This window comes from Denticeps clupeoides, chromosome 14, assembly GCF_900700375.1.
Source record: "Denticeps clupeoides chromosome 14, fDenClu1.1, whole genome shotgun sequence".
Taxonomy (NCBI): domain Eukaryota; kingdom Metazoa; phylum Chordata; class Actinopteri; order Clupeiformes; family Denticipitidae; genus Denticeps; species Denticeps clupeoides.
In genome coordinates, this window is record NC_041720.1 from 5,935,514 (window position 1) to 5,959,834 (window position 24,321).

The 24,321-nt window shown below is 42.5% G+C and overlaps 3 protein-coding genes across 9 annotated transcripts in view; 2 read left to right on the top strand and 1 right to left on the bottom strand.

Annotated features, from left to right (window-relative positions):
- Positions 1-1,654, top strand: part of ryr3 (ryanodine receptor 3) — a 75,045-nt gene extending 73,391 nt beyond the window's left edge. For all 5 annotated transcript variants that reach the window (XM_029002218.1, XM_029002217.1, XM_029002219.1 and 2 more), the window contains 2 exons: positions 636-687; positions 830-1,654. In XM_029002218.1, the coding sequence (XP_028858051.1) occupies positions 636-687; positions 830-925 (148 nt within the window). In that variant the 3' untranslated portion in view covers positions 926-1,654. The remainder of the gene's footprint in view (positions 1-635; positions 688-829) is intronic.
- On the bottom strand, positions 544-20,949 carry aven (apoptosis, caspase activation inhibitor). 2 transcript variants are annotated; one of them, XM_029002223.1, is made up of 6 exons: positions 20,751-20,949; positions 19,725-19,899; positions 2,918-2,988; positions 2,592-2,687; positions 2,278-2,512; positions 544-2,184 (listed from the first exon to the last, which is right to left on the bottom strand). In XM_029002223.1, the coding sequence occupies exons 1-6, from the start codon at positions 20,928-20,930 to the stop codon at positions 2,051-2,053; spliced, it is 891 nt and encodes a 296-aa protein (XP_028858056.1). In that variant the 5' UTR covers positions 20,931-20,949; the 3' UTR covers positions 544-2,050. The 2 variants fall into 2 exon arrangements, with proteins under 2 accessions (XP_028858056.1, XP_028858057.1); XM_029002224.1 differs by having other exon boundaries at positions 1,690-2,184; positions 2,284-2,512.
- Positions 13,691-24,218, top strand: chrm5b (cholinergic receptor, muscarinic 5b). Of its 2 annotated transcripts, none has more exons than XM_029002220.1 (2): positions 13,691-14,164; positions 21,355-24,218. In XM_029002220.1, the coding sequence occupies exon 2, from the start codon at positions 21,424-21,426 to the stop codon at positions 22,954-22,956; it is 1,533 nt and encodes a 510-aa protein (XP_028858053.1). In that variant the 5' UTR covers positions 13,691-14,164; positions 21,355-21,423; the 3' UTR covers positions 22,957-24,218. The 2 variants fall into 2 exon arrangements, with proteins under 2 accessions (XP_028858053.1, XP_028858054.1); XM_029002221.1 differs by lacking the exon at positions 13,691-14,164 and adding an exon at positions 20,787-21,007.
- The last annotated feature ends 103 nt before the right edge of the window (positions 24,219-24,321 follow it).

Consider the following 24,321-nt stretch of genomic DNA (forward strand, 5'->3'; position numbering starts at 1 on the left):
GAAGTGATAATCACTGTGAAACACTGCAGCGCAGCACACGGCGACATACCGAAATGTGTCCCCTGCTTTTAACCATCACCCTTGGTGAGCAGTGGGCAGCCATGACAAATATATATTAGCACTGTCAATTGATTAAGAAAAATTGTAACTTGTTAATCACACATTTTGCAATGAACAAATAACAATTAATTCTTAAGCTTGCAATAATGCAGTCTCCACCACAACTGGTTTCCCAGTACTGCAGTCTTTTAACATTTCCATCTAAGGGCTGATTCAGATGATGCCCCCAAATACGCTGTGGACCAGGTGGCACCTGATTTCGTCCACGGCTAATTTAGGACACGCCTCCGGCACGTCGCTCCTCTGGGCGGGTCAGCAGCCGCGTCTCAAAATGACGTAAATGTAATGCAAAAGATGAATCTGACCTGAAACTTCACCTTCAGTCTCCATACCGATGTAGGGACCGACATGTTGCCATGTCACCGCCCCCCCCCCCCCCCCCCCCCCGACACATGATGTAAACTAAGAATTACAACACCAATATAAATATATAGCCTTTTATTTGAGCATATTCACAGCATCCCTGATCTAAAACCAAGACCCTTGATATGATCATTTGCCCCCCCTGCCCACAGGTTTTTCCTGATGTATCTGATCAACAAAGATGAGACTGAGCACACGGGTCAGGTATGAGCTGCTCCTCTCCAAAGAGCTTCTATGAATATCCAACGCTTGCACTTTACATAACAGGCACACACACTCACTATCAGTAACAATTACGAGTCTAAATTTACATTCCTGCGGTAATCCTGTTGCCGCTGTCCCGCAGGAGTCGTACGTGTGGAAGATGTACCAGGAGAGGTGCTGGGACTTCTTCCCCGCCGGCGACTGTTTCCGCAAGCAATACGAGGACCAGCTGGGCTAGAGCCGACACGATCGAGTCCCCTCGGCCCCGATCTCAACGACACCACGACCCCCAAACCTTACCTAGAACCTCAGACTAGCTCTCTTATCTACATGCTGCCGACGAACCTAGCAGATAATTCTCAAAACTCTTCCAGCTACTTCCCAACTTTGAAGACTTTTGTATGACGATGAGACTTTCCTATGAGAACATTTTCCTTAAAAAGAAAAAAAAAAAAAAAGGCATAATAATAATACAAGAATGATGCCAAAATTATTCAACATTTGCCAAAATCAACAACTGTTCTGCGACTTTATCGGAAGACCTGTTGCCTTTGCATCTGCTAAAACCCAAACCTGTTGCACAATGAGTCCTGCGGTGGGGAGGGGGGGGTTGGTGGACTTGGTACAGTGTGGGTTATGGTGTTGTGTGAATGCCCAAATATCATAATCATACACACAATAACATGAGTGATTTTACAAAAAAAAAAAAAAAAAGAAAAAAAAAAATACAAAGTTTGTCACATGGATTGATCAGGAAGAAGAATGTATTTATATCCGTTCAGCGCTAGAGTTGTGAGCACATGAGGCGCTGAGAGCCCATTTTAATGTTACCAAGTGCCTTAGAAAAGGAATCTATGCAAAGTAAAACCGCCTCCTCACTTTTACAGCATTAGACCTCAAGTAGCGGTAACATTTCCTAGGATTTGTGGCTTTTTCATGCTTTTTCCTTTTGTTGCTGGTGTAGAAGCAAAAAAAAAAAAAAATATCACGGCAAAGTGTTCATTCGATTTTATGGTTTATTCTCAACTGCTTTTCAAATAATGAAGACAGGACTGTAACAGGCCAAAAAAACGAACAAACTAAAGAACAGGGGTGTGGGGACAGAGTGGTTAAAGTGCTGCCGTGTAGCCATTTGTATGTTACGTAGTGGCTTTGGTACGTGCCATTTGATTCTGAAGGTGGGGAAGGTGAAGATGGGAATAAAGCAACCAATGCAAAAAAAAAAAAAAAAAAAACAACTCTTGCTCATTCCTCCGGGTTTCTGCCAAAATAATACATTTGTGGCTCAGTCAGTTCACCAATCAGGCACATTTTAGGACTGCTGTGTTTTGATGTCCGAATAAAATGCCACAGGTCGCTGTGGTCAGGAGATCATGCTGTCCAGCCAGTCCTCCAGGTCCTCCTCTGTCATGTTCTGCGCCGCAGGAACGTCCCTGGGCGCGTATTTCTCCTCCTTTTTCATCTCCACTTCCTTCTGTTCCTTGTGTTGTGCTGTAGCTTTTAAAAAAACACAAGAGCGATGTGAATATCCTAACAATCCAAAAACCACAGAGACGCTGATAATGCCATTTGACTTTTAAAAAGCCTCACGCTCACTCTGATCTCCTGATTGGTCCAGAGACAACCCCTTTACAGGATCCTGCAAACCCAGGAGTCTGTCCAGCTCTTCGTCGGCATCATCTGCAGGGGTTTCCGCTGTAGAAGCAGTTGATGGGGGCACGGCGTGGCCTGGTCTGGCCGGGGCGGGGGCTTTAAATCCACTTCTAACGGCGGAGTCCTGTTTGCACGCCACTGTCATTGCGGGCAGTTCGACGGGCGTCGCCACCTGGAGCAAAAACAGCGAACAAAGGGACGTCCATCAGCTCGGGCCAAACAACGAGAGACCGCGGCGGCGCCGCCTCTACCTGGACAAGCTCCGCCTCCAGGTTGAGTCGTTCATGCAGAGGAAGCTCCTGCAGCGATTGGGCCAGGGCTGGGAGGTCCACAAGCAACGCAGACATCTACAGACCAGAGAAAATCAACACACGCTGACACAGTTCATGCAACTTCGAACAATTACCAATATTAACTTGCAGAAAATAAATAAATAGAAATGAATCAGTTGAAAAATGTGCCAATAGTAGAGCTGACTGCAGTAAAATCTGCAGAAGCAGTCAGCAGTAATAAAAAACAGGGATGCAGCTGATCAAATGTCATCGCCCATCTACAGCGCCAACTGTGTTCGGCGTACCTGGTTGGCTGCCAGCGAGTCCATCTCCCAGTCCTTCTCTTCAGAGAAACGGAATTGTGAGAAGGAATCGCCTGGGAGAAAACACACACACAAAAACACACACACACACACATATATATTTAGATCAAACTAAATTAGCTTATTTATTAGGCAGCCCTAACTAATAAGATACTTCATTTATTTAAAGTCAGGCTGTCAAAATTAACACTGTTAATGCATTTGTTTACATTTCTTTTTACTTTCAAAATAAACGCAAAGTGATGGAGATCGAATCCAAACGTATCAAAATTTTAAAGTGAATGTAAAAAAGGTTTTAAATAAATTATAGCCTTCGGAAAGATTTGTAATTAATTGCAACTATAACTTTGCAAATGTGCCATAAATTTCAGGTAAATGTATTAAAACGCTACTTTTTAGTCCATATCATACTTACCACACAAATGACAAAAGTGCATATAATAAAAATACAAAAAGATATATCTGTGTATGGTGCTAACAATGTGGGTGATAACAATGACTAATTGTGTCAGTTTGCTCATTTCTGATGAGGGCTTTTCTAAATATAACTGTGTGCATGGTAATGGGCCCCTCCAACAAATCCCAGTAATTGGCAGAAAAGAAAACTGAGGAAATTCAGACGATTGTTGTATTTTTGTTTTTCTTCCCACACAGGAGCATATTTCTCGACTCTGTCCTCTTGCCATCTGTCCACTTGTTTCTGCATCTGTTTTCGCGCACTTAACACAGAAAAAGGTTTCAGAGTAGGAGTAAATCATATGAAAGACCATTTACCCGCCTAAGCAGCCAGAACTGTCCCATGATGCTCGTCTTTGGACGTGCTGAGTAACGGCGGCCAGCGCAGGCGCGCAGCACATTCAGCCACGCCCAGCTCGCCAACTGCAGTCGGTGAGGATGCCGGTTGCAGGGGTGGTGAAGTTTAAATGGCACGGGTGCGATTCTGGCCGATAAACCATGGTGGTGTCACACCGCTGCTACATATTACTGCAACTTTACTGTAGTATTTAGCAATAAACAGCACAGTCAAACTGGTCCATCTACTTCCTGTTGCTGTTAAGCAATATTTAGTAAGCAGTCCGTCATATTGTATTATATTGGCTTAAATAAAAGATGATCCCTTCCACCAACTACAACTCCGTATATATGTGTGTATATGTATATATTTAAAATCACAAAATATCATATTTTACGCCACTTCAGATGTATTTTAGCATAAAAATGTGCTAATGTGATAAATATCATTCTGCCATGTTACCGTTATTAAGACCATGTTGGATACTGATGCTCCCATCAGCCAATCACAAATGACGTCAGAACTATATATATATATATATGTACCAAACTAAATGCGAAAGAACTGAGGTATAAATGTGTCAGTGTTGTTTGTGTTTATTTTGCTAATAAGATGCTAATTAGCTTCCATCTCCACTAATGAACATAATTCCCGCTGTGACCATTCAAGTGTGGCGGCCAGCAGAACTCCTCATTATGAAGTGGGCGTGGCATTGGAATGGAAGTTGTTAATTGAACTTCATGCCAATAGTATTAGTAAAATGCAGTTATTGACTAATATACATTTACATTTACAGTATTTATCAGACGCCCTTATCCAGAGCGACTTACAATCAGTAGTTACAGGGACAGTCCCCCCCCGGAGCAACTTAGGGTTAAGTGTCTTGCTCAGGGACACAATGGTAGTAAGTGGGATTTGAACCTGGGTCTTCTGGTTCACAGACGAGTGTGTTACCCACTAGGCTACTACCACCCATATACATGAAGACACATGTAACTTGGAAGTGTCCATAAAATGTAGCCCAAGTCAACACACAATAAAGTGTTTATTTTTATTTGTTTTATGCCTGCTCACGATCCCACTGTCAATATTTTGTCCAAAGGTGACCTCAAGAGAATTTTGATATACATTTTTTTATTTTTTAATTTTCATGGGACGCATTCATTTTATTTCAAGGGTCCCCAGCAACATGAAGGCCAAATGTCGAGGAACATATAATTAGGAAGTGCCGCGTCCTGGTAAACACACGGAGTCACATCAGCACTTCTGCGGGACGTAAATATCCCGACTGGTCGGACGTCAGAGGCAAACACAGCCCTCTTATCCCATCAGATAAGCTACCAGGTCACAACTGCTGACCAGCAGGGCGCCATCGCCACGGTGACCGCCGGCGCACAGCGCCGTCCCGATCATTTTAGGATGTTTCCCTCGGCAGACAGCGCCACAGCAACAGCTGCCATGGCAATAAGCAGTGATGCGGTCAGACCTCCAGAGCAAACGTCCTAATGAGATCAGTTGAGAAAAGCTGCTGCGCTGAGTGCATTAGCGCCAAGAGAACATGCCTCAACATATTGGGGTTACGTCTCTCGAGGTACGGCTTCACGTCCTACATATAAAAAATAAATATTTATTATGTATATGTAGAATATAAATATCCAGTATGTATTTACGTGTATATATTTACATATATATACACACACACACACCCACACACACACAGCCAAACGTTTTTAGAAAGACACAAATTCTTGTTTTCACAAAGTTTGCTGCTTCCGTATTATTATGGAAATTTGCATCTACTCCAAAAAGTTATGAAGAGCGATCAGATGAATCGCCACAAAAGGACCTGCTTAGATCATTTGAGTGATCCTCTTCAAGTGAGAGTGTTGAGGAGCACGAGGATGGAGATCATTCTGTCATACTGTCTGAGTTAGAAAAGCAGACTGGACGCTTTAAAAGGAGGGTGATGCTTGAAATCATTGTTCTTCCTCTGTTAACCATGGTTACCTGCAGGTCATTGCGTTGCATAAAAAGCTCTTCACAGGCAGGATATTGCTGCTACTGATATCGCACATAATTAAACCATTTATCGGATCATCAAAAACTTCAAGGAGAGAGGTTCAAGTGATGAGAAGAAAGCTTCAGGATGCCAAAGAAAGTCCAGCAAGCGGCAGGAACGTCTCCTAAAAAGATGACTGTGCTGCGGGATCGGGGCGCCACCAGTGCAGAGCTTGTTCAGGAAAGGCAGCAAGCGGGTGTGAGGGCATCTGCACACACAATGTGGTGAAGACTTGTGGAAGATGAAGAAGGGCAGCAAAGAAGCCACTTCTCTCCAAGAACAAACATCAAGGACGGACCGATATTCTGCAGAAAGTACAGGTATTGGACTGCTGAGGACATATTCTCATATTCTCTGATGAAGCCCCTTTCCGGTTGTTTTGGGCATCTGGAAATACGTGAAGAAAAGGTGACGCTACCATCAGTCCTGTCTCATGCCAACAGTAAAGCGTCCTGAGACCAGTCATGTGTGGGGCTGCTTCTCATCCAAGGGAGTGGGCTCACTCAACAATTTTGCCTAAGAACCATTAAAATTGACAGGTTAATTCTGATAAAACGAGAGCTCTTGGCAGAAATAGTTAAAAAAAAAAAAAAAAAATTTAAAGAACATTGCACTGAATTTGAACTAGTGAAGAATCCAGCAATATGGCACCAAAATGATATGTAGCTAACAAAAAATAACCATGATATTGCACTGCGTGTTCTGCAATATTTAATAAAGAATTTAATCAAGTACAGTTAGAATTTTTTTATTAAGAGAAAATCACCTGTTTGATTTTGGTCATGCCTCTTAAACACAGTTCCCACAAAAAGCAATTACCATCTCCAGTCAAATCTGGAACGAGCTGAGCAGTCGAATCGTTTCAAAGTAATTGCAATTTAGAAAACCTTGAAAAGACAGCGAAGCAAGGCAACAGATGACAGCTATTTATTCCACAATTTCGCAGCGAGTTTAACTTGGCGAGGGGGGTCAAGTCACAGGGGAAACTAAGCAAAGCAAAAAAACACCAGTCAATGGGCTTTACAGACCTCTGTACGTACATTTAAATGCAGTTTTATTTCAACCGGCTGTTCAATTTAATGAAAAGGGGGGGGGGGGGGTTTATATCGATACTAGAGGTGTGCATATATACCGCCCCCCACAACATTTCATGGAGTGTCTAGTCTTTCACAAAAAAATGAGATTTATTGAGCAATTGGAAAAACTAAAACAAACAGAAACAGAAACCAACTTTCCTCAGCTACAGTAATTTTTTATTATAGAAGCACTTAATAATTTACAACAGCCCCATTTTTTTTTCTGAATGAACTACTTCACATGAAGGCTCTCTGTAAACTGGTTGTTCTTGTTCAGCCCTGCTGCTGTATAAAGTCAGATCAAAGCCAGAAAAGCTCATTAATACTTAAAACACAATAAAGGAACTGCGGCGGAGTCTTGCGCAACAACACTGGTTCTCATTTCTCCAGAAGGCTCTGAAAGCAGGGTGGCCGTGGCAATTAGACTATTTAGAAGATTTTGTTGTGTGGCTCCTCACCTCCACAAAACGGTGGAAAGTGCAGCCTCGGCTCTTAGATCTTCCAACCAATGACGCCTTTCATCATTACAGCCAAGAGCGGCCAATAAGAGAATAACAAAGACAGAGACGCAATATTCCCATTGTGATTCCCATTGTAGCAGTCAGACGTCAAGTAATCAATGAAAAAACATCCGAGAACAACGTTCATGCGGACTGAGTCCAGGCTGGGATATCATGGACCTGGACAGAACCACAGTTAAACAAGAGCGCCATTTGTTTTTACTGTGTGCAAAAATATATATAAACATATATGTCCCCACTGTCTAAAATGCCATTTATTGCATTAAAATAACCTTTTATCGTGCAATGAGACCAGATTGAAATGTATCAGCAACATGAATATGACTTATCAATGGTACATTACTGGCAAATTATAGTGTTTCCTCCAGCGATCGTCGCACTCATCTTTATACTTAAACTATTTATCCAGAACAACTTACAATCAGTAGTTACAGGGACAGTCCCCCTGAAGACACTCAAGGTTCAATACAGAGGACACATTTCCTTGTGGGCAGCTTGTGCTGTGCTGCCATGTATCATAATGACAAAAACAATCACTTTCACCTCATTTAATTCAAATAAAACCTGTTTTGTCCGCGGGGCTCCAGTTCAGCCCCAAGAGTGATCAAACATAGACCAGCGCAGCGCTCCACGTTGACTCCGAGGACAGGATGGGTGATCTCATTTACGCCGGGCAGACAGACGAGGCTCTCGTTAATGCTTTAGAACCCAGGCAGTAGGCAGCGGCGTAGACAGGGGCCGACAGGCGCTGACTGCGGAAGTCCCTGTAAACATGGTCGCTGGCCATCATCCAGACCGGAGAACAAGGCTGTTTTACAGAGTGATGCTGCACGTCATCCTTCCGATGTCAAATCGGATCCCCGGAGACACATTTGACTACTTTTGTCTAAAGTATAAGGCATAATAAACACACACACACACACACATGATACACAATAAAGAGAGGTGTGAACCTTCACTGGTATCACAAATTGATTCAGTTCCAATTAGGATTATCAGTGCATCCCGTATATTTTCTACATTACTTCACATGATGTTTTCAAATACAAAAGATGATAATGTCGCGTTGTAGACCTCTGGACACTCAAGACACTGATCAGACGAGCTTTTCCTCCCTCCCAGCTTTGTGTGTGTGTCTCAAAGGGGCAGACCAAACACTAGCCTGCTTGCATTCTATTGGTTGCGCGAAAATGTGCCATGGCGCGCAGCAACGTTCAACCAGTTTCAATTGAGCGGCGCTGTACTCTGATCAGGCCACCACAGTCACTACCAGTACAACGTTTTAATGAGAATTTTTATTGCGACACCAGGAAAAAAAAAAAACACCATTATGGACACCCCTGACAATACACTGACTAATAGGCAAGTGGGGTAATTGTTAGAATTGAATGTGAAAAGCCATCTATTTATGTATTTTTAATCTATAATTAGGCTTGGTCTAACAGTAAAATGAACAGAAATAGGGTGGTAGTAGCCTAGGGGGTAAGACACTTGTCTATGAACCAGAGGATCTAGGTTCAAACCCCACTTACTACCATTGTGTCCCTGAGCAAGACACTCAACCCTGAGTGTCTCCAGGGGGGACTGTCCCTGTAACTACTGATGGTAAGTCGCTCTGAACAGGGGTGTCTGCTACATGGTACAAATTATTTGGATGACTACTAAATCAGCAAAATTTCATAATCATGGCCAGTGTTGGCATGGAGTTATTTAAAATAAAGTTGGTCATGAAGCAAAACAGAAAACTGCTGGAATTGTTCCATGGAAGGACAGGCACATGGATAATCCTGAAAGAGGTGCAGGTGGTTTCTGAAGGTGCGCCACACCGTCCAGATGTCTGAACGGGAACGGTAGTCTAGCTGTTGGAGAATGACTGATGCCGCCTGTTGCTGGCCTACAGGGAAAGGAGTTCCTCTGACCTGGTTACCCGTGTTTTGGTGAAATAATGATCTGAATGAAGAGGCAGAATTTGTACACCAGTAGATCTTCACAACATTTAAAGACGCATACACATTTATAAATCTAATGGCTCCAAGTTTAAATGCCTTTCAAACAGGTTCAACTGCAGGCCAATGTAATCTTCACTTTCATGTCTGGAGTCTTCTTGTATTTTCTTTTTTTCATCTCGAGTATCAAACATGGTCAATTAAGGCTAATCTGAACTGGAAGAAAACAAGTCTGTGAGGTGGAACCAGCTGCCATCATCTTGTCATTTAAAGAACTTCGAGGATGTGCTCAGGCATAACTTAGCAGCTAAATATGGAAATTACGTAAACCCTTATTTCAACCTATACCTTTTTAAATAGACACTTAAACTGTAAATATAAAAGACTGAACTAAAAGCTACTTAAAACATTACATTTTAATGATTTATGGTTAAAACATGACAGTTTTAATGATTGAGGGTTTGTCAAATTCTCTAATTGTAGGGTAACAGTGATTATTAGAGTATTATTGGTATATATTACAATATATTTAAGATAAGTGTGACTTTGCTATGGGAACATTGGGTTGTGTTCTTTAGAGACTGGTGAATTACAATATACCTGGTATAAAAGTATAACCTAAAACTGCATGATGGACAAAAAACAAAAATCTGAACATCCAGGTAGGGTTCTATTTTAATACTCTGCACTGTCCGCCAAGCTTCTGGTGGTGCAGTGTGTTTTTTTTTTTATTTTTGTTTTTTTTTATGTGCATCGCTAGGACTGGTGTTTTTAAAATAAGGTCTGGCTCAACAATGTAGGTTGCTCTTTTAAGGCAGCAAAGCAAAACAAAGAGAATAAAAACCAAAAAAAAAAAAAAAAAGAGAACAAATAAATAAATAGTTCCAGTAGAACAACATTCGCCACAGTTTGCACGTGTATGTACACTGTTTCGTTTTTTTTTTTTGTTTTTTTTTACGTGTGTAAGATCAGTCGAGCAAGTACAGCGTCAATCATAAACAGATGGTTATGACTGGGTGATTGGGTGTTTGTGTGTGTGAACAGACACACAGCTAACATGATAACACGAGTTACTAAACCCCAGAAGAGGAGTAAAACGCTTTATTAAGAGTTCACGCAATGATGCCAATGTAAAAGGAGCACTGCCTCTGGTCTCCTGTGCTACGTGTTTTTTTTTGGGTTTTTTTTTTCCTCTCGCCTCATCTGCGAACACGATGCAAGGTCGTCGTCGGACCCCGTGTGTTGAGTGGGAGTGCACATTCCGTAGTCCTACGAAAAATCTCTGCCCAGCAACATGTGCACATGAGCGTTGGAGCAGGCCAGCTATTGCCCACGTCCGCTGGCCATCTGTTAAGTTGGACGGAACAGCATCGCAGCATTGGAAGCGACAACGATGGTTTTTGGGTAAACCTGCTGCAGAATGCAGAGCGTTTCAGAGGCTAAAAGTGCACATTTCTTTTTAAGACAGTTTCACAGCTGTAAAACTGCCTAAGCCTTCTGTTGTGCACAGTCATGGCGGCAGTTCTGACTTCCAAAAACTGCTTCATGTTAAACAAAAAGTATATCCACGAAACTTCACATCGTGCATTTCCTATACGCAAAATGATGAGACGTTCGTAATCACTGGACTTCTGTTAAAGATATGGTGCCTTCTAGAGTCTGTTGAGGCCAAACGATGAACTGTGAAAACTTACCTAAAAACCCCATGATGAATAGCACTGAACTCGTTCAGAACCATCTGATTAGGGGAACTGTTGATATAATTATTCTAATAATCTTTTTTATTTCTGATACAGATATTTTAATAAACTAATCAGCAGTGAAAATTCTAGCTTTTTGTCTCTGCTTCATTCAGATGGCTTTAGATATCAAGAGGGACACCTGAAAGAGATTAATAATGAAAAGGTGTCAACTTATTAAGTCATTAAGATAAATGTTAAATATATTTAAATGGATATAAACATGATACATCTGATATAATTGTGAGGCAGAATATTCTTTGTCCCATATAAAGAAAGGTGTAAAGGTGGAGGCTGATCGGTTCATGCAACTTGCTAATGTTGACGTACCTCAGAGACGCTTTCGAGAGGATGAGTGGTTCCATCCTGCTCTGCTGACTGCAACATGCACACACAACAAAATAATATTTCTCTCTTAACTAGGATAAATACTCCACATCTTGGCTGCTTACACAACAGCAGGTGAAAAGGGTCAACCTGGTTAAAATTGCATTTCCCCCTCATGGGTCGCAAATACAGAGTAGAACCGAGCATATTTCTAAATTAAAATAGGTAATGTGGTAGTTTCATTGAATTAATGTTTATTTTTAGAAAGCATCTGAGCTACTTGAGCTGCATTTAGAAATATTTGCGCTATCAACATACAACTAACTTGATGACATTTAAATCATGGTCCCAAAATGTGTGGAATTATTTAAGTTACCCTAGCCTGCCTATGGTCCTGCAATGGCTAGAAGTGTCGATGGGTGTAAAGAGCGCTTTGAGAACAGACAAGTGCAGAAGCAGACAATGTATTTTTTTTAGTTCAGTCACGCGAAACTCTGAAGGTGGCTCCATCTAGTGGTGCTTCCTCATACGAGCATTAATACTAGGGGTGTTGAAATTTATCGTAGAATCGATGCATGGCAATGCAGACGTGGACGATATTGCATCAACGTAGTACAGAACATAATGACGCCGCACTCAGCGGCCTTGCTGTCTGAACGCGATCAAAGTTGAAATTTGTTAAGCTTTGACCGCTGCGCAGTGTCATGTTTTCACGTGACCAATAGAATCAAAGCGATCGAGTGTTCTTTCTGCCACTTCTTTCTGCACGTTCTCTGCATCAGGGCGGGGGAAGAAACTAACTCCACCCAAAGCATAGTGACGTACTGTCAGTATATACAACTGCTACTAGGTGAACGCCAACATTGTCACATGATGACAATGTAGAAAATGTATCGCGATGCATCGATATCGAAGCATTGATAATCGTAATCGAATCGAATAGGGAGGCCAGTAAAGGTTCACACCTTTACTTAATACCTGAATGAAAATTGAGCTACCCTTTTCAGATCTCGTCACATAATAAATAATAATAAAATGGTAAATTTGAATGAATTGTATCCTCCAAAATGTAGGCATTCACAAATATTTATCACCTTCAAAACAAGTCCTAGACTGAATGTCTGCTCAGTTGATGCCGGCGTTCACCGATGTCACAAAGTGAAACCGACCGATAGACCACCTGCCACACATTCACTGGGCTCAGCCTTCTGACCCACTTCTAACACCTGGCAAGTCATCTACAGTCGGAAGACGGTATTTATTATTCCATCCTGCCACCTTATATTTATGCATCTCATCATGGATCCATAATATACATAATATCCTCCATTATGAAGTCATTACCTTCAGAGAAACAGGAGGCCTGGATGTGAAACGTATTACATGAATGCCCTTCCCTGACAATGTCAGAGACGGTCTGAAGAGCTTGTGAAAAGCAGCGGGGTCGAGGACCGGCAGTCTTGCAGTTACACAAGGCACTGCATAATATGCCAATGCCACTGCACACATTTTCAGTTTATTAAATAAGTGACAGGACAAAGATGACGGTTTCAAAAAACGCTCCATCCCTTTTTCACTGCTCACGTCACTAAGGGTGCGAGGGCAGAAATAAAAAATGCATGACATCTGCGCTACGTCTGTCTATGCACGACATGTCAAAGACAGGCAGAGCTGACCTAAAACTATCACAATTGTAACATAAGCACAGGAAAAAAAACAAAAAAATTACAGCATCTGCCTATAAAAAATATCAAGGTGATGGCAAGGTCTCCAGCACAGCACTTCTCTGTACCAAGTAACATCCAGCAGAACGCCAAGTATGGGAGCTGGGAGGTGAAACACTCATCTTCACAGTAAACAAGGTGACATATTGTAGGGGTGTTCATATTAATATTGGCAAGGACAACTTTTATCCCAAGTCGAATTTAGCCAAATATTAAGTGCATTTTTAACAAGCAATCTAGTTCAATGAGTTTTAGACTGACGCTGAGGCAGACGGACATCTAGTAATTCATACTAGAGTAATTTGGTATTGTCCAAAAATTGTAAAAATTTGAATGAATGAACAAACGTGACAGTTTGACTACAGCTTATCTGGCCCGATCCCACTGCTCAAAATTGGAAAATAAAAAAATTAAAAAAAACTTTGCCCCCCACCACCACCACCACCACCACCTGCAAGCAGCAAGCCGAGCCCACCACACCCCCTCCTCACTCGAGTCTTTGGAGAGGAGAAAACGTGTCAGTGGAGGGTAATTAACGAACCTGTTCGGCGCCAGGAGGTGTCATCCCATCTCTACGCTCCCTTGCTCGCAGCAGCGCACACGCCGACAGGTCCAGCCTCCCACCCCCCTCATCAGCAGACCACCTCCCCCTCCAGCGACTCGCCAGCGCTCAGTACCCTGAAGCATGACGAGCCGTCTGGCCCCGTGGGAACTTGCTCCTCTCTGCCGCTGAAGGACCGGAGCTGCGTGTCGGGGACCGGCTGCCCCGGAGTTCACGGACACTCCAGACTCCACAAGTCCAGGCAACCCAGTGCGCTCCAGTCTTTCCGATCCAGATTCTCTGTCTTACCTGGACCCCTGAGATACGGCAGGATAACTGGAGGACCTGGATGAAATGGTGATGCCATCCAGGTGCACGGTTAAGCCTGTGTGGATCATTTCTGTGGGAGTCCGATGGATTCATACCCCCCATCTGGACTGGTACTGAGCAGGTGCTGCCGAACATGCCGACAGGGACCCCGGAAAGAAGACACATCTACTTTGGTACGTTTTTCTCTACTGTCCTCATTTCTCACTGTCTCCATCTTTTCAGTGCAAAAAAACCCAAAGACAAATCAACAGATTAAAAACAAAAGCAAACCGCATGGAAGGGAAGCAGATGCTCAGCAAATTATTGCTCCTAATTCCACGCCGCTGCTCCATCGAGAACGCTTCCTACAAGTAGTTAACAATGTGCCTTTATTTTTCTCTGGCTCTGTGTTCCACAAGCTTTATAAAAAAAAAAAAAAGCAGTGCATTGTTCAAACACCGGCACACCCAGATGAGGTGTCATGAGGCGATTCTACTTTACATTCAGAGCACCAAATCGCTCCCCTTTCTTCCAATCCAGTTGCAAGAAAGCTTGAAAAATGTTAGAACAAACACTTTTGCATGGTGTCAACAGCAGCAGATGGGTCTGAAGATGGATTGAGCATCCTCATCCATCCATGGCACTGCAGATACTCAGAGGAATCGTGTTTCTTTTTATCCTCCCCTCATTGTCGAGGTGACAGAACGAACTCTGATGAGGAAGAGGAGAAAAAAGGCAGCATTGCAAAAGTGCTATTAACACCAGGAAGTATTCAGGGAGGTGATGGCAGCTGATTGGAGAGGACAGGAAGCACAGAAGAAACGCTTCGAGTCATTTTGGGCTGATTAAATCCATAACTAGAAGCACTGCATCTCTTGGCCACCCTGGTCCTTCACTGGACACAATGCAGCAAATTTCTACTACCCATCAACATTTACCAGACATTCACCAGCAACTTACTATTAGGGCTGCCAAAAATGATAATTTTCATAGTCAACTGGCCACAGATTATTGTGAGTAGTCGACTAATTGGAACATTTGTACGTAAAACGTACGGGTTATTGAAGCTGCTCTTATATAACAATCATTTGCTTACAACTTGACGTGTTTAAGGTACATGCCAATTAAAAATAAAGACAAGATAATAGTTTATTTATCTCAATGAAATTTCCAATTTCATCAATTCTTTAAGTGTAGCATAAAGTGCAACAGAAGTGTTTGAAACCACTATTTATGTGTTGTACGGTTTAGAGTAAATTTACAACACACATTTTATTTGAACCCATTTACTCTTGCAATATTATTGAAGCTGGAAAAATTAAGCATTTTGAATCCAAATATGTTAAGTTGGTTAAATAAAAATAAAAAATTATATGTTGATGGTTAAGATAAGATGGTCCTTTATTAGTCCCACAAGTGGGAAATTTACAATAGTCGACAATAGTTACAATAGTTTTGATAGCCATACTTACAAGCAGTAGTTAAAGGGACAGTCCCCCTAGAGACACTCAGGCTAAAGTGTCTACCGCAATGGTAGTAATGGGGTTTGAACCTGTGACTTTGAGTGGGTCACCCACTAGGCTACTACCCCCCTACCACACCCAGAACAAAAACAGATGGCACTGGTGATGATCTACTAGGACCGGCCATCCTCCTTATTGGTGTTCGTCGCAGAATCGTTGTTTCAGCAGTAATTAGAATTATGTAGGGTTCAAACCTTCGCCATGTTTATCAAAAGCTCCCCTGTAAGCATCACGTCAGCACTCGAAAGAGGCCGTGTTTACCATGCATGGAGCACTTGAGCAGCAATCGAATGTTTCTCACTATAGCTTAAACTCGCCTGAATCGCGAACACTTACACTTTGCTGCAAGCTGGGTCTGGGTGATTGGTCATTGTTGTAAAATTCAGGTCGATTATGATGGTCAGCTTTGGGCCTACTCTCTTGATCACACAAGGTCAAAATTTGCACAAAAGCTGCTAACGAGAGTCTCTACCTTTCTTCTAGGGTTCCCGCTCTAAATCATCATCTCCCATCTATAGAAATGTCCAATATAACGTTTGGGAGCTAAGCAGAAAATGGCATTTAAAGGGTTTATAGAATTCAAAACTGGAATTATATCTTTGTTGTTGAATATATGCAGCTTGGCCATCCATATATGAATGGAACCAACCCAAACCTCAACTACATCTTTGACATCCTCTACATGCTTCTGTAATTTGATCACTTTGGGTGAACCAGTCCATAAACTCTTCGTTTTCAAGCCAAACATCTTGAAATTCACACTCGCCTGCCATGTTTAGTAAGTTATCAGATGTAAGGACATTCTTCGATTTAGCGTTCTAGAATTTTTTGAACTCACTGGGAACAAAGACGCGTATATACACATGAGGTTTTGGCTACTGCACTGTGTGCTATTAACAAAATTACCTGATCATTCCCTGACTTAGCAGCCAAATTATCAAATCTCCTGACTTTCCCTGTCTGGAAATGCCTTTACTGAAATTCCCTGATATTACAGAAATTCTCTAACCTGTGGGAACCTTGTTTTCTTGTGCAACTTTTGTTTGAAACTATGGCCTTGAATGTGCACACTGCCTATAATTTTACATTTACAGCATTTATCAGACGTCCTTATCCAGAGCAACTTACAATCAGTAGTTACAGGGACAGTCCCCCCCCCGGAGACTCTCGGGGTTAAGTGTCTTGCTCAGGGACACAATGGTAGTAAGTGGGGTTTTAACCTGGGTCTTCTGTTTCATAGGCAAGGGTGAGTGTGTTACCCACTAGGCTACTACCACCCTAAATTTACCTAGTAGCTTCAACAAATCCGTATTTCAAACTTAATTCGGATACCTGCGATGCAATGCAGTTTTCAAAATCAAAGAAAACCCAATTAAAAATGTGTCTCAATAGCCTTTCTAGAACAATGGTGTCCAATTTTATCTAGAAAGAGCCAGCAACCATACAGATGCTCGGCAGTTCGGCTGCTTGTCTCTCCAGGTTGCTGCGTTTCTCTAAAGCGCTCATGTCTCCTGTCCTCAACACATTTGTTAATTTGAAAAAATTTGTGTGTGTGTGTGTGTGTGTGTGTGTGTGTGTGTGTGCGTGGGATGAGCAGAAGGGGTGTCTGTTTAAATGTGCAAACGCTGGTTCCGAGGAGGAGGGGAACAGGACACGGGCTTCCGAAAGAGCAGGACGTTCCTCCTGTCGACGAAGGCTGACTGTTTCCTTTATCGTGTCTCATTCGTGCTTCTAGGCTACGCTGCTCTGGGCCTCTCTTTATGATAAATTGCAGGTTAAGACCCGCAAATTCCTCACAAGACTTGGTGCTGAGGAGCAATAATTGGGAATGAACAATCTAAGACTCAATAAGAGAGATAAATGCCAAATCAATGGTCTACAAAAAAAAAAAATGTTTTTTTTGGTCTGACAGCAACACCTCTAATGCTCCATGAGTCAAAAACTCTACAGAGCAAAGAGAAATGAGGGTCATGGGCGAGGAATCATATCGGTCTGAAAATCGTTTACGGTCACACGCCAACCCGTTCAAAACCCTGAACTGCACTGAAAATGTATTGCAACATGAAAATGAAAATTAAACAATCACCTTTAGATGATAACGATCATTTATGTGCATTTGTGGGTGAATTCCACTGCATTCCATTTCAAATGTGTGTGACAATCAATCAATCAAATCATTTAAGTTGCAACTAAAACTGCTTTAGAATTTGTTTTAATTCAAAATCATATTTACTTTGGAATCAGTTTGTCATCATGCAAAAATATAATTGTTTCAGGATCCATTATATTTTGCCCTTTTTATGTTTATTTTGTTGTGGGTTCTATTTTGTATAAAAGTGGTTTTGCAATTAAACTTTATAATTAAGCACAGGCAGCTGTTGATATTGAACATGCGGACTGGTGAGGAACATGAATGTATTATGAGCCGAAGTTATTATCACATTTACCAGAATTATTGAAGTTAGATGACATTCTGATCCGCCAGTAATCCACTGCTCTACATACACAAGCCGCATGATCTGCAATTAAACACCGAGTACTTAGACCAACTCTACTGCACTCAGCGGTGGGATATGCAAGGCCCTCTGGGAGCAATTCCCGAACACACAGATACCACAATTACACACACATACCCCGCTCACCCCAAAAAAAAATGACAGCACATTACGCCTACGTTCAATTAAGTACTTAGGAGAGCGGCGGGCTCTCGTCTCTGGAGATGACTCATCAGCCAGTGTGGGCAAAGCGCAAAATAAAAGAGGCAGAGACAAAACGAATCGCCGCGAGAGGTGAAGCAATCACACCGCACTTTACCGAAACGGGGCTACGTGGAAATAATGACCATAAATACACTCGCAGCAACAAATGCCGCCACTTACTTATTAACGTATAAAAACACACCAACATTTTTTTTTTTTATTATTAAAAGCCTCTTGCACTGTTTTCACAATTTACTAAAACTAAAATTGTGGAAATGTAAACTTCATCTTGATTCAGTCTGATTTTACCGATTACACATGCTCTCAACCGATCAGGTTTTTATATTTTTAGACCTTTAAAGAGTCAAAATCATGACAAATAATGAAATTCTTGGTTTCAGTACCACATCAGTGTTACACAATGAATAAAAGTTAAGTAAAACATTTTTTTTATGCAATAGACTGAATATGCAAGTAAAACAGGACTCACTCCCCTAGAGTGTTGTGCTGAAACCTTTTATCAGAGGTGAAAACTCATGTCTGCCACTTGTAGTTTCAACCCATTTATCAGCCCAATTTAGCCGCAGCTATATCTGGAACTGGCTTTTCGAAAAGGGTCTTTTGATAGCATGCCACCCTCTGTACCAAGACAACATTTTTAGGTCGACAGAATGCAGCAAAAAAAAGAATTCAGAAGACGATCAATTTAACAATGACAAACTGCGAGTAAATAAGAACTGGCCATGAAGGGGGATATTAAGGTGTTAAAATGTAAAACGATTGAGAGAACAAAGCGAGGGATTTACTTCCACATCCCGGGCATGAGCAGAATTGGGAGCTTGAGGTCAGAATCAGAAAGTCGGCAGCTGGCTAACAACTTCGGAACAACAACAAAAAATCCTCTTCCTCAAAATAGCTGACACAGATACAGCGCGTGAATATAAATCTTTATCACATTAACGCAGCAGATTAGGGGAAATGGGAGGCAAATCGGCCAACAGCTGAGTGAACTTCCCACACTGAACAGGATAGAGTCTGAACGGATTAGAAAATAAAATGGTCATTTGTTGGTAATAATGTTCTTTAGGGCCATTTAACAAGTCATTACCAGCCGATTGTAATATAATCATCACATAAAATACTGTAAATAAATAACCAGCAAATTTCAGATCACCATCATTCATTTACATTCAAGGCATTTGGCAGAGGCCCTTATCCGACTTACAACGTGCTTCCACGTTACCATCAATGAAGTGATCAATTCTGGTTCACCTATGAACACAATCTTTTTATTCACTCTGTTGTAGTTTCTATACATAAGTCAGACAATAAATATTCTCTAAAGAGGAAGGTCTTGAGCTGCAGTTTTACATTTAAACACAGATCAGAATGATCGGAACCAGAATGGCAGGGAAGTCAAACAAGATGCAAAAAGAAAAATAAAAGAAGTTGGCTCTGTAATCTTGCAGGTTGAAAGTGATAGTTTGGTTTGCTGCAAGTTTAAATGCATTACGTGTGTTGGGTATTGTTACCTGCTGACCCCAGGAGGGCGTGGAAGTCCGTGCCCCTCTGCACTGGAACGTCCTGGCCCGACTCCTCCCGCTCCAGCGCTTCATAGCGGCCAGAGTTGGATTCCAGTTTCCGTCTGGAAAATATACTCGGCCCCTCATCCTCAGAATCAGGGTCGTCACTGACGTCGTCACGAACCTGAAAAATCAAATATCGCACCAATCAATTACATTAATGGCATCTGGCAGTCGCCCTTATCCAGGGCGTCTTGCAACATGCTTTCACGTTACCAGCAATGAAGTGATCAGTTCTGGTTCACAAGGACACAAACCATAAATACAGTCATTTTATTTCACTCGGTTACAGTTTTCCTTGCATAAGTCAGACTATAAGAAAGTTAGTCGAAGTGTTAAGATGCCACTTCTTAAGATGCCACTTGAAAATTGCAACTGCAAAAAGGCAGGCCAAACTGTATTTCAGAACGGTGGTAGTAGCCTAGTGGGTTAGACACTCGCCTATGAACCAGGAGACCCAGGTTCAAATCCCACTTACTACCATTGTGTCCCTGAGCAAGACACTTAACCCTAAGTTGCTCCAGGGGGGGACTGTCCCCTGAAACTACTGATTGTAAGTCGCTCTGGATAAGGGCGTCTGGTAAATGCTGTAAATGTAAATGTAGAACGGACTTTACTTACATATCAACTTTTCAATATTTTACAGTTATCAGCTTTCAGTTAAAAAAGATTTGATTTGAGTCAAGCTGCTTCTGTGGTCTGACTGGTCTGCCTACTATTGCAGTCGCTATTCTGCCAAAAGAGTTTATTTGCCCTCCTCAAACGTAATAAACCCACATTCTACGCAAAAAAAGATATGGCACGGATCGGCGGCTCGCGTTAACCGGACACTTATTTTTAAAATACGGTGTCAGGCAAGGGGCCACGGAACGTCCAGAATGAGCGGTCGGCGGTGATGCGCTGAGGGGCGGGGAGCCTATGCTAGGCTAGGCTAGGCTAAGCTAAGCTAAGTTGAGAGAATTTAAACCATCTCACCCGGCGAAAGTCCGCGGCACCAACACCGCGGCCTCTTCCCCGATGATGATGATCCCTTTTCCCTCTCCCGCGGTGGTGTCCTCCTCTCCCCCGACCCCTGTGTTCGGATGCTGCAGGGTCGCCGCCGCCTCTTCTCCAGCTGCCGCCCCGACCCCGGTGCGGTCTCACGTTGCCGTCCATAACACTGCAGCGCGGGCGAAGAACCCGGAACAATTGCGGTGTGACACCGCGCCAGTGGACTCGGTGTGACATCTAATGTAATCCCCGCAACAAACTGTGTCATTTGTGTTTTTTCATAATTTTGCGCAGCTAAAAAGTTAGCCCCACGCACTCCGTCAAAACAGAAATGAACATAGAGTCATTTAATTTATGTTTATTGCCATCTTGAAAACAGACTGCATTGCAAATGCAAAAAACACAAACTTTTTTTCTTGACAGGCTTTTTTATAATCAAAAGACAAAAGTAATTTCTGTAACATTTATAAGTATTGTATATACATACAAATGTTCAAATGTGCATTTTCATTACTGTATTCACATAACAGAAACTTGTATTCCGTTTCTGTAAACATTTTCAACATTTAAGTGTCTTTTTGTATTGCAGCATTCCTTGTCAATAGCCATGGAACAAAAAGAAGACAATTCTTGTTTCTTCTAGACACTCGTTGACACGATGGATATAGACGTTCTCCAAAACACCACACTGACTGGAAATACATCAGATGCCCATCTGGTTCCGCTCACCCTTTGGGAGGTTGTCACCATTGCGACTGTGTCTGCCATCGTGAGCCTTGTAACAGTCGTCGGCAATGTTCTTGTGATGCTTTCCTTCAAGGTCAACAGCCAGCTGAAGACAGTGAACAACTATTATCTCCTGAGCTTGGCCTTCGCCGACCTCATCATTGGAGTATTTTCCATGAACTTGTACACCTCATACATAGTAATGGGCCACTGGTCCCTGGGTAATGTGGCTTGTGATCTTTGGCTAACCCTGGACTATGTGGCCAGCAATGCCTCAGTGATGAACCTTCTGGTCATCAGCTTTGACAGGTATTTCTCTATAACAAGGCCACTGACTTACAGAGCGAAGCGGACTCCGAAACGTGCCGGCATTATGATTGGCATGGCCTGGCTAATATCGTTCATTCTGTGGGCTCCCCCCATTCTGTGCTGGCAGTACATTGTGGGCAAGAGGACAGTTCCGCCAGACCAGTGCCAGATCCAGTTTTTCTCAGAGCCTGTCATCACATTTGGAACAGCCATAGCTGCTTTCTACGTCCCCGTCTCTATTATGACCATCCTGTACTGCAGGATCTACAAGGAGACAGAGAAGCGCACCAAAGATTTGGCGGAACTTCAAGGGCTGACGTTCACAGACAACTCAGAGATCTCAAAGTCCCAAACATCCAAGATAAAATCCTGCTTTGGCTTTAATAATAACAAGGATCGAACTCAGGCCTCGTGGTCATCGTCCAACCAGAGCAATGTCACAAAGACAACAGAGCACTCCGACGACGCCTGGGCAAAGGTTGAGCAGGTCACCTCATTCAACAGCTACACTTCATCCGAGGATGAGGAAAGGCCTGTTTCCATAGCAACCTCACAGGAATCCTACAAGAACCAGGCGCAGAAATCTAACGAGAACGGCCAGCTGACCTGCTGCAACGACGACTTCTACTTCACCCCTTCACCGAGGCGCAGTTCTCAAAAAGGCAGCAAGAAGTGCATCTCCTACAAATTCAAGCCAATTCCAAAAGACACAACCCCCGAGAAGGGGGCGCCGCTCAGCGCCAGCCCCACCACGACCCCGACCTGTCCCTTGTCTGAACGGATGGATCGCTCCTCCTCCCCTTCCCCCTCAAACAAACCCATGGACCCCAACCTAAAGAGCCAGATCACCAAACGCAAGCGGATGGTCCTCATCAAGGAGCGGAAGGCGGCCCAGACCCTCAGTGCCATCCTCTTGGCGTTCATCCTCACATGGACGCCGTATAACATTATGGTCCTCATATCCACCTTCTGCTCGGACTGCATTCCTCTGTCCCTTTGGCACCTGGGCTACTGGCTTTGCTACGTCAACAGCACCGTCAACCCCATGTGCTACGCGCTGTGTAACAAGACCTTCCAGAAGACCTTCAAAATGTTGCTTCTGTGCAAGCGGAGAAAGAACAGGGGCGAAGAGAAGCTGTACTGGGTGGCCAAATAGTAAACTCAGTTAATTAAATCATCCTATCAATGGTCTTTAATGCACTTTCATCATCATGATTCCTATGAAAACCACTCAGTAATACAAAGGAAACACAATTTAATCATATTTTGTTTGGTTTGCTGAGAGCTGATATGTGCCCTGCAGCGTTTATCCAAGAAATTACCCAAAATTTAATGATATAATTTCGCCTACAATTTAAACCAATACCAGTGTTCTCTGTGCATTTGCCAAGTTGTAGCAGAAATGAAGATCACATGTTGTCTTGGTCATAGACATTTGAACACAATTCGGAATCTTTTTAAATGCTTGTACATAAAGCATACCATTGAGTGCAGTGGAATGGGAGATAATGAAGTATCTTCTGTTTAAGGGCTATATTGTGTGTTTACATACCTGTGGAGTTCAAAGATACAGCAGTACCCAGTTTAAAAGAACTAATTCATGTCATGAACATGTTAAGATGTATTCGTTGGTCTGGGCATTCATTCATCCCATCGAAATCAAGGGAGGAAGCCAACAACATAGGCACCTCAAACCCTCAGCCGCCATCTTTACTGATGCATGCCACATGTACTTATGCATGTCTTTCATTCGGGTATATATTTTAAAAAAATATCATTCTGAAACACAGAGGGCACTATTTTCAAACTGGTGCTTTGTTCACTAGTGCAAGGTAAGGTGGACTCAGGATTTACACACACACACACACACCACACACACACACAGAGAATACAGTTTGTAATTCTTCTGGCCACCTAAAGCATGATGTTTAATGGCGTTTTTGTAAAAACGATTGACCGCTCTCAAATACGCTACTTCTTCATTCTGGATGATTGAAAGTCCGCACCATACCAGTACGTGACAGGCACATCAATGAACGTATGTATTTATATAAATAAATCCTGAAGATCACACACCTTCCATTAGACAGTGCTGCACTTAGCAGCATTTCGAATGTTTTCATTCTTCGTACATGTACATTTGTCTGCTTAAGTGTTTTTATTCTCCAGACATTCATTGAGGCATGTGGAGATATCTTCTCAGCGGCAGTGTAACTTTGTTAACCAAACTCACCAAGCTTCATGAGAGCACGCTCAGAATTTCCAGTCCTCTTTGGTCAGCATTAATTCATTCTGTTTGACATCGGCGTGGCCGAGCTGCTTTTGAAATTCTGTCCTCTATTTGTAAATACATATTTATGAATATTTATGAATTGAAATACAAAACTGTCTTTAAAATATGGTGCTTTACCAGACAAATCAGAAAGTGAAGTGATTGTCATTGTGAAACAACACTGCATCACAGCACACAATGCACCTCACATTTAACCATGCCCAGTGACACCATAGCGGATCGGGATTC